The sequence below is a fragment of the Sphaeramia orbicularis genome, chromosome 8, assembly GCF_902148855.1.
Source record: "Sphaeramia orbicularis chromosome 8, fSphaOr1.1, whole genome shotgun sequence".
Lineage (NCBI taxonomy): Eukaryota > Metazoa > Chordata > Actinopteri > Kurtiformes > Apogonidae > Sphaeramia > Sphaeramia orbicularis.
In genome coordinates, this window is record NC_043964.1 from 52167815 (window position 1) to 52178654 (window position 10840).

Genomic DNA, 10840 nt, shown 5'->3' on the forward strand with positions numbered 1-10840 from the left:
AAGTCAAGTTCTGACCAACTTCTTTTCAAAGAAAGGTGAACACAAACTTTTAAACACACAAGATGAAATGGCATTATACATATATATATATATATATATATATATATATATATATATATATGTGTGTGTGTGTGTGTGTGTGTTTGTGTGTGTATGTATGTATGCATATATTTGTACATGTGTGTGTGTATATACATACATACATACATATAGACACACACACATATATATGTGTATAGTGCTGTGTAAAAGTTTTGGTCATCCTTTAGATTAGTTGTTTTTGCAGTGTTGAAATGAACATGCATATTTATTTCTCAGTCTCTTTTCTTCAGATACAAGAAAATACAAGAAATACGTGCACAGCCTTAAAAGGCACAAAAAACAGAACTAAATGGGTTGTAAAGGTTAAGGTCAGTACTTAGTGTGACCCCTGAGCCCATGACAAGAAACAGAAAAATCTTATAGAAATATCTGGCATGTGTTGAATGAAACCTGGAATCAAACATTTGAACGTGAACAAAAGGATTAAAGACATGTTAAGTGTAAAAGGAAGGTCACACTAAATACCACCACTCTGGTTTATAGACGCTGATTTTTTTCACTGAAACTTTTGTTCGTACTGCTGCAGATACTACAGTAAAGTATGTACAGTAAAGTATGTACAGTAAAGTATGCTAAATTGCATTAACGTGTTAATTTTGACAGCCATATTTAAGACACAAAATTAGAACAGCAGTGTGTCCAGTATGTACTAAGCCTGGGTTTCTCAACCTTTCTTTCGAACCACGCCCCACTAACTGATGACCTGTGTGTGGAGGACGTGGTGGGTTCTATAGCTCTGTAGATAAAACTGTGAGAAAGTGAGCTCCCCTCACCCTATCATTGACTACCTGCTGCCCCCTCTGAATACAAATTTGCGACTGGGGTGGGTGAGGAGTATGTGCCGACTGATTACTACTGTTGTGATGTACAATAGTACTCACTAACGCACCCACAGGCACACATGACCATATCACTGGTGAACCCCCATGTGCTCAGGCCCCCCCTGGGAAAGTGTCCACGCCCTAGACAACCTCTGTACAATATATTATCAATATGATAATTAAACAGATAAAAGTAATAAGTGTACAAATATATAGATGTATATAATTCTAGTGATGTGGTTCTAAGGTGCAGGTAAACAGTCTGATGGACACAGACAGGACTGATTTCCTGTGTGGTTGAAGGTACATTTGGGTGGAATCAGTCTGTGAACGTCCTCCTGTGACTGACTAGTACGTCATGGACAGGAATAAACATGTGTTTTATCATTAACCTCCGTTCAGTGGATCATACTATTAACCCTTTGCACCGACATCACAGTTGTCATGTGACTAGGGCAGCAGTGCCATGGTGGACGGCAAAAGCAACACAACAAACAAACGAATGAGCGACGGATTATGGCTACCAGCACTGAAAATAATGTTTTGGAGTTGTCCTGCGAAGTGACTCAGCTTACTGGACGGCAGAAGGAACGCTATTTAGAGAAGCTAGTGACAGCAGGGCGACTGTGAAAAATTTCCCCTTTATAAGAGATAGGAAGTGCCGGTAAGCTACAGGGCCATTGGTCCTGTTTTTACTATTTTCTGCTGTTTTCTACTGTTTTCTTCTGTTTTCTATTTTCCACTGTTTTCTACTGTTTTCTACTATTTTCTACTGTTTTCTTCTTTTTTCTGTTTTCTATGGTTTTCTACTATTTTCTACAGTTTTCTTCTGTTTTCTATTTTCTACTGTTTTCTACTGTTTTCTACTGTTTTCTACTTGTTTCAGCTGTTGTCCTGTTAATATTGGTCTCATGTTCTCAGTCTGGATATAAAACTGCTCTGAAATGATCAAACATCTTTTTTTTTTTTTTTTTTTTTTTGCTTTTTTTCATGAATCACTTAAACTTCAGTCCTGCTCAAACTGACCAAACATTCCATTAGTTTTAGGACTTTAACCCTTTAAATGTCAGTTTATTGATCTGAAATATTACTGATTTACTCCAAAAAGCACTAAACATTCATTGGTTCTTTTAAATAAACAGTAAGGGGTGGGGCTTCAGTGGTTAAAGGTGTGCAGTACAGGTGTAGACGTTAATATAGACGTGAGTTCAACTATAGAACCATAAATATTAGACTGTACATAAACAGACTAGTGTGTGAACTGCTGCTGTGTCTTAGACTTACCTTCTACAAACACAGAAACTCAGACCATTAAAGGGAAAATATGACATCATTTATTCAGGACTTCATGAACTATGATACAGATTTTATACTCATCTGTTTTTATTATTCATTAATTAATCTTTGACTGTTTTCATACTTTAATTCATGAGTATATATGTTCTATGTCTTTTAATTTTTGTCTGGTTCTGGTTCAGATGATGTAGGTGAAAATGTCCAAGTAAAGATCTGGTGGTGTGAAGCCTGCTACCGGACGTTAGTCTGGTGTTGTCTGTCTTTTATGTTTGTCTGCCATTTCCTGTTTTATTTTGTTAAGTTTTCCTCATGTGTCTTGTCTGTTGTCTTTACTTCCCTTCCTGGTTCGTGTTCACCTTTTCCCTGATTACCTGACTCCGCCCTGATGTGTTCCACCTGTGTCTCATTGTCTTCCCTCCCTTTTGTGTATTTATACCCTGTCCTTTCCCCTGGTCAGACGCCAGTTCGTATTCTCTCGTAGTCTACTTACCAGCGTTTTGATCCTGTCTGTTCGTTTGCCTACCTGTGTTTCGACCCGTTTTGTCATCCTGTTTTTGCCTGTCTTGCCTGCTCCCTGTCGGTTTTGTCTGCCTCCATCTGCCTTCCTGGATTTTGACCTCTTCGCCTGGTTTTTGGTACGTGAGCTAGCTTTACCCCTATGTCCTGTTGCCTGTCTGTTTGCTCTCCCGTGTTTGACCTGTTTCCGTCCCTGACCTCCCTCTGCTTCTCCCTAGTCGGCGTGCCGACTCAAAACCTGGAGACTAACTGTGGGTTCGTGTCCCTCGCCCGGAGGACGAATCCCTCGAGGACTTCCTTGGCTGCTGTCCTCAAGATCCTGTTCATTATCACAGCCAGTATTTTTGTGATACCTGAATTTAATAAACTCTGTAAACTTTTACATCCGCCTCCTAGTTCTGCATTTGGGTTCCGGGTTCGTACTAGCAGCGTTACAAGTGGAAAAAACAAATAACAAGGTGTTATCAGTTTCATGATCAGAGGTGGATTCCACAGTACTCGTCCACACCTGTTGGTTTCAGATAACTGATGTTTATAACCGATGTTTACTGACCCAACACATTTACCTGGCAGAGCATGTTTTGTGGAATCAGAAGGTTTAATTTACAGAAGTAAACACAAGAACGTTTCCTTGTGAGTCACAGTTCACAAAGGCCGAGGTCCAGACATGGGTTCCAGTGAAGGGTCAGGTTTCTGGTAAGTTTCCACCTGATCAGTGGGTGGAGAGCAGAGGAGACTCCGCCTCCAGAGACTACACCGCCTGCTTCCAAACCATGTCCATCATCAGGTCCAAGGTGAGTCCAGTCCACGGATACAACAGACCCACATCCACAGACACACAAACACACACATATACACATCAGCATGTGTTGAAGCTGATTCCAACCATTGGCTGCATTTAGTTTTTGTGTGTGTGTGTGTGATGGAGCCACACCTTTAGAACCGAACTACATTTAGACACAAATATTTAGGAGATCTGAGGTCCAACAAAATGTTAAGGAGTCAAGAAAAGTTTTTCCACCGCTTTAAAAATAAAAGTGGATGGAGGTCAGAGCCCTGGGGAACACCTGAGGAGACAGAGGAATGTAGATCTGAAAACAGACCCAGCTGAATATAATGAGAGTGAACAGAAGGATTTAAAGGGAACCAGAGGAGGGCCACTAGAGTCCAGGACCACTAGAGTCCAGGACCAGGAGGTCCTGGACCTGCATGGACTTTCACCTGGAATAAAGACATGATGGAGTTGAATCACTGGAAAGATCAGAGGAGGACGTGGTTGTGTGATGTGTGTGTTTGTTGTCTGCAGACCCAAACCGCCGTCCAGGTGTACGGATCCATGGGCGACGCCCAGACAGCTGATGGACACCTGAAGAACAAGTGAGTCCAAACACAGGTTATTGGAGTTGCAGACCACTGCGCTTTGACATGTTTGTCCTCATGAGTTCAGATTTGTTGAGCTGCTGCAGTTTGGTTCATCCTCACCTGTGGTCGTCATGTTGCAGGAGTGAGAAAGAGCCGGCGGCGCCGCAGTCGCCGGAGGCCACCGCCGCCAAACTGAAGCAGATCCTGGACCGGCTGACACGGACCAGATCTGACGCCAAGACGCAGATCCGGGATCTGGAGGAGGAGCTGGAAATCCTCAAGAAGAACAACCAGGAGGTGAGTGGATGCCATCCCCCAAAACCCGGACCCACAGGACAAACTGAGCAAAGCCACCAGATGGAGATGAGGAACCATCCTGAGAGAGCAGGTTTAATGACAACAGAAGGACACCACTGCCACAGATGAGCTGCACCCACCTGGACCAGTTGGACCCAGTCCTAGTGTCTCCTAGACTGTCCAGCTCGAAAACCCTGGGTCCCAGAGCCATGGGTTCACATTCCATAGTGGGACTTGTAGAGCCCGACCGATATGGGAGTTTTGGGGCAGATACCGATAGTGGGGGCAAAAAAAAAAGCCAAGAGCCGATATATCGGCCGATATATGAAATAAGAGGATTGATATACGCAGGATATTTACTGTACATGATCATAAATTCTGATAATAACCAACATATGGTTCAACACTAAGAAGCAGAAGACTACTAAATTAAAACTAGACAATTTCCACACATGGAAATCGTGAGAGGGGCTTGGGGGGGGGGGGCACACCGTCGGTTCCATTCTGAGGTTGTTAACGACAACAGGTCCTGCTCGCAATCGCAAGGTCACGTCCACATCAAGGCCCAAGCGGCGCACAGCCGAGGCAAATTTCCAGGACCACAAGATGGCGCTATGAATCAGATTCAATATCGCTGCGTCATTTTGTTCGAGGCAAGAACAACATCAACCAGGTCAAGCTTGGTGCTGATCGGACCAAAAATTACTGACTTACCGTGCAGGACTACTAGGTGGCACTGTGGGCCAGATTCAGTATTTTGTTCAGAGCGGGAGCAATATTAACCACATCAAGTTTGGTGCTGATCGGACAAAAAATGACCGAGTTACCGTGCAGGACCACTAGGTGGCAGTGCTCAGCCAGATTCAGTATTATTTCATTCAGGGAAGTACTAACGTACACCAGGTCAAGTCTGGTGGAGATCGGACCAAAAATTACTGAGTTACCATAGGGGACCACTAAGTGGCAGTATGAGCCTGATTTAGTATCATTTCATTTAAGGCTAGACTAACATCAGCAGGTCAAGTTTGGTGCTGATTGGACCAAAAATGACAGAGTTACCGTGCAGGACCACTAGGTGGCAGCATCAGTCTAATTTAGTATCATTTCATTCAGTCAGTATTTACAGCTGCCCCCCCTTCTTAAATTCTACCTCTACCCCTGCACCAATGGAATGTGACTCCAATGACCCTTAATGACCTGTTGTTGCCACGGTGACGTTCAGGCTGTTAGGGGGGAGTGTGCTTGGAGTGTGCTCAGACTGCAGAGAGACAGGCAGAAAGAGCTGTGGAATAGGTCCCAAACATCTGCTCATTACTGAAAAACCGTAAAAGATAGGTGAAAACTAAAATGATCATGACTGACACGAAGAGCTCTGGAACACAGATGTGTTTTTCTTCCTTGTACTGTGAGAAATGACCGAATTACAGCAGTGTAAAAACAGTGAACTTATCAGGAAAACAACACGGCACCTAATAATGCCATTTCATCTTGTGTGTTTAAAAGTTTGTGTTCATCTTTCTTTGAAAAGAAGTTGGTCAGAACTTGACTTCCTTCATTTTGCCTTCTCTCCCTTTTCTTTCCTTTCTTATCTGAAATCCTGACTTATTTTTTTAAAACTGTGACATCATGATAAGATTTCTTCTATCATAGAGATGCAGAATACAATTATATACCAATTTATAAAATCTAATGTGTGAAGCTTGCACATAGGTCCATATTTATCATATAATTTAGTTGAACAACAGGAAAAAAAAAACTTTAACAAAAAAATCTTAACTTCCCATGGGCCCCCCTCTCCCTTGGGCCCCCATAGAGATGCAACGAGTCACCGTAGCCTAACAGGCAAAGTGCGTTTCTGAAACTGTGTGGAGTGAACAATTTTGCACTTTTCTCAGTAGGTATATATATATATATATATATATATATATATATATATATATATATATATATATATATATATATATATATATATATGTGTGTGTATATATATATATATATATATATATATATATATATATATATATATATATATGTATATATGTGTGTATATATGTGTGTATATATATATATATATATATATATATATATATGTATATATATGTATATGTGTGTGTATATATATATATATATATATATATATATATATATATGTATATATATGTATATGTGTGTGTATATATATATATATATATATATATATATATATATATATATATATATATGTATGTATGTATATGTCAGATTGAAAATGTTGTATTTAGGCTCACAGAAATTCTAATCATAAAAACTAAGGGAAAAAACTACTACTGGGTGAGGTCAAGGGCGTCACAGATGGACAGCCCACTACTTTTTGATTCATAACTTTTGAACCAGACAAGTTTAAGACAAATATTACACAGAATTCGAAAGGTCTAAATGCCATCTTAAACATACTCAAAGGGCCAAATTTAGTTTCAGATATTTCTAAATAAAAAATATCAATAACTACTGCGTCACGGATGGACAAAAAATTTATGTCTATTTTTTGCAAGAATAACAAAGTTCTCAGAAGTTTCTACGATATTATCATCCTAAAATATATTCAGTGTAAACTTTTATTCCCTCTATTTTACAACCTAATAATTGGTTAGAGGAAAAAAATATTTTATCACACCTAATAAGCAAGAGTTTTGACAAACATCAACTTGCAAATGGCAGCAAATGGCAACGTCAAAGATGGACAACAAAAGTAAATATCAAATTAAATAAATAATATTTAATAAAAAATTAAATATCAAATAATTTTTTAAATATCAGTTATCAATGTCATACACTTTTTTTTTTTTACAATATATACAACATACAAATACACATACACATAAACATTATATTAAAATGTATTTTACATATATATTACTGATTGATTGATTGATTGATTGATTTGATGGTGAAAACTTTACACCATAGTATGGCTCTCCCAATATGGTTAAATCCAGTGGCGATTTCTCACAGACTGCAAGGGAAGCCCGGCTTCCCCTAAAATTACGAAAATTAAATGGTCAAATATGTACAGTTGTGTTGACATTTCATTGACTACAAATGTGTTAGAACACGTTCATCTCAAAGACGAGTTTGTTCAGAATCAGCTTTATCACAAATCATCGGACTCGATGTCGTTCACTTCTCCTCCATTCCTGTGTCTCTGTTTTCTCCTCCATCTCTGCTCAGTGCATTTGTCCGTAGACTGCGGTCGTCTCTGGGCTTCAATGGGACTGAGTGGAACAGTTTTTTTCATTGCCTCAAAACTGGACGGTAATTGGATAAATGCTACGATGTTGTCCCGCCCCCAGACGCCGGGCGTCTCTGGGGGTGAATGGAGCTGTGGGCGGAGCTCCGCCGGGCCGGACGCCAGAATCCCACGTGCTGATTGGAGGATCAGTTGAAAGGCTGAATCCCGTTTGATTGACAGCTAGTTTGAGATCTCCTCTTTCACTGACACAGTTCAGTTTAATACCATCACGCATTCTGCTGTGAAATTGAGATTGAAACCACTGCAAAATTACTCGTTCATTTCTTGCACTGTAAATAAAACACACTCATTGTACTTCCTTGTTTCAATTTAACATAATTTCAGCGTTTTCTTGTTTCAGTTCCATAATTGAATTATTTCTTGTTCGAGTTTAATATCATTTTGTAGATAGTTAAATCAATCAAACTGTCGGCTAGGTCAGAGTGAAAGGAGCATCTGTAGTTTAAAAAGGCTGAAGTCTGACACCCACAACACACTGGGCCAAGGCAATCTAAGCAGAGAGGACACTGGTCCAGTCCCTGGAAAAGACGCCTACTGGTACGATAAGGTCACTGAGCATTTTCTTAAAAAGGAATGGAGGGCCAAATTTATGTTTAAATAACTTGACTTTTTTTTTTTTTTTTTTTTTTGATGTAAGCCGACAATGAGCTTCCCCTGTCTGAAAGACGAGCAGCCGCCACTGGTTAAATCATGATGTTAGCCCTGTGATATAGCCATTGTGTTGGTGGGTAAGGCCCTTGGCAGATGTCAAATTACATTGGTGCAGGGGTATAGGTAGAATTTAAGAAGGGGGTAGGGGGCAAGGTGTAAATACTGACTGAATGAAATGATACTGAATTAGACTCATACTGCCATCTAGTGGTCCCGCATGGTAACTGTCATTTTTTGTCCGATCTCCACCAAACTTGACCTGGTTGATGTTACGACTTCCCTGAATGAAATAATACTGAATCTGGCTGAGCACTGCCACCTAGTGGTTCAGCACGGTAACTCGGTCATTTTTTGTCCGATCAGCACCAAACTTGACCTGGTTGATGTTGTTCTTGCCTCGAACAAAATGACACAGCGATATTGAATCCGATTCATAGCGCCATCTAGTGGTCCCGGAAATTTGCCTTGGCTGTGCGCCACTTGGGCCTGGATGTGGACGCGACCTTGCGATCGCGAGCGGGACCTGTTATCGTTCACGACCTCAGAATGGAACCGACGGCATGCCCCCCCAAGCCCTTCTCACAATTTCCGCGTGTGGAAATTGTCTAGTTTTAATTTAGTAGTCTTCTGCGACGGCGTGCCCCCCCCCCCCCCCCCCCCCCCCCGACCCCCGAGCCCCTCTCACGATTTCCGCGTGTGGAAATTGTCTAGTTATTATTATTACTGCTTCTGCTATTACTGATCATAACTCATTCTCTCTCTCACACACAATGCTGCTTGCAGCTTAGTGAAACTAGGTGTGTGTGTGTTTCAGAAATGAGCCGCCTTCAATGTCAGCTACAAGATCTTCTCTTCTGTGAGCAGATCATCAGGCAAAGAATTATTATTGTTGTGAACCACCACCACCAAACATTCATACACCAGAGTGAGTGGCACTGGGTGAAGTGTCTTGCCCAAGAACACAATGGACTGACTAGGACAGAGCAGGATTTGAACCGCCGACCCTTCGGTTATTGGACGACCTGCTCTACCATCTGAGCCATGGCCACCCAGTCTTACTGACAGTGTCTAATTATTGCTCCTTGGTAGTTTGCCCTGTCCATGCCTCCAACATGTGATGCTCTAAACCAACACTGCAAAAGGGCAAACTACCAAACAGCAATAATGAGACACTGTCTGAAAGGTATTATGTGTGCACCCTCACCCATTGGTAGTGGATGGCACATTGAGGATGGGGAGTCAACAGTGACCTGGATGACTAAAAATCCTGCTCCTCAAAGTGTTCTGCAGTTCATCCACTGCACTTGGAAACAAGGCAAATGTGATACAGACAGGTGTTCCTGTATGTCAGCAAGACTGTCTATCTTCTGTTTCCTTCTGAACATTCACATAGTGCTGCCGCCTACACAGATCAGTGAAAGAGCTACATGGGATGATGTTTCTGACAGTGATGGTGATGATTAGACATGTTATAGAACCATAAAAAAGCATCCATTGAACAAAAATAAAAGTTTACAGTGTACTGTGTAAAAAACCAGGCCGAGATCTATTAAAAAACATGTACTGTTACATGACAAACGCATCATTGTTAAAAGAAGAAAAGAAACCCTGCAACTGTAAACACTGTAAATGTCAAGCAATGCTGTTACATTGATGTTTGTGTGTGGCAAAATTCACCATGTGTAATATGTGAAATCAGTAGAAGCTTTTTTCCACAAATTTCCAAGATTTCATGGTCTAAATTCACATTGCATGGTAATAATTCATCAAGACTTGTCTAAAATGTTAATATGTATAAATATCAATTTGTGAGAGTTTTTGTGTAACTAAAATGAATGTTGATAAATAAAACTTGTGAATCTAGCATCACAGAATTTTCGGTTTTTAATTTTACATTCATATAGAATTTTACATTCATATACATTCTTCAGAAGCCCCTTCTGAAGAAGAGCAACTCAGACCCCAACATTCTTAATAATTACCGACCTGTATCCAACTTACCGTTTTTAAGTAAAATTTTAGAAAAACTGGCTTTCAACCAAGTTACTGACTTTTTAATCAGAAATAACATTTTAGAGAAACATCAGTCTGGTTTTAGGAGGAACCACAGTACCGAGACAGCACTTTTAAAGATTTTAAACGACATCAGGTGGAATTTTGATAATAAAAAGCTCACAGTGTTGGTTCTACTGGATCTAAGCGCCGCTTTTGATACGGTAGACCATCACATTTTATTAAATAGACTCAGACACCTAGTCGGCTTCTCCGGTAGTGTTTTTAACTGGTTTTGTTCTTATCTCACAGACCGATGCTTTTATGTAAGTATGGATACATGTTCCTCAAGAACACATGAAATTGGATGTGGGGTTCCCCAAGGTTCAATTTTAGGTCCACTTCTTTTTAATCTGTACATGCTTCCCCTTGGGGACGTCATCAGGAGACACGGCATCAGCTTCCATAGTTATGCTGATGATACACAGCTATACATCGCCATTTCTTCTGATGA

General features: G+C 40.5%; 1 protein-coding gene across 3 annotated transcripts; it reads left to right on the top strand.

Moving 5' to 3' along the window:
• The first annotated feature begins 2802 nt into the window (after positions 1–2802).
• LOC115424965 (keratin, type I cytoskeletal 47 kDa-like) lies at positions 2803–9932 on the top strand. 3 transcript variants are annotated; one of them, XM_030142391.1, is made up of 3 exons: positions 2803–2854; positions 2954–4112; positions 4238–6201. In XM_030142391.1, exons 2-3 carry the CDS (start codon positions 3970–3972, stop codon positions 4521–4523), a joined length of 429 nt encoding a protein of 142 aa, XP_029998251.1. In that variant the 5' UTR covers positions 2803–2854; positions 2954–3969; the 3' UTR covers positions 4524–6201. The 3 variants fall into 3 exon arrangements, with proteins under 3 accessions (XP_029998251.1, XP_029998253.1, XP_029998252.1); XM_030142393.1 differs by adding an exon at positions 9149–9932 and having other exon boundaries at positions 2833–4112; positions 4238–4394; XM_030142392.1 differs by having other exon boundaries at positions 2833–3529; positions 4042–4112.
• The last annotated feature ends 908 nt before the right edge of the window (positions 9933–10840 follow it).

What these genes read in the sequence shown, in the direction of transcription:
- LOC115424965 (XM_030142391.1), top strand. Translation starts at nt 3,970, where the DNA reads ATGATGGAGTTGAATCACTGGAAAGATCAGAGGAGGACGTGGTTGTGT. An exon ending in GATGGACACCTGAAGAACAA is followed by an intron (nt 4,113 to 4,237) that starts GTGAGTCCAAAC and finishes GTCATGTTGCAG; the next exon opens with GAGTGAGAAAGAGCCGGCGG.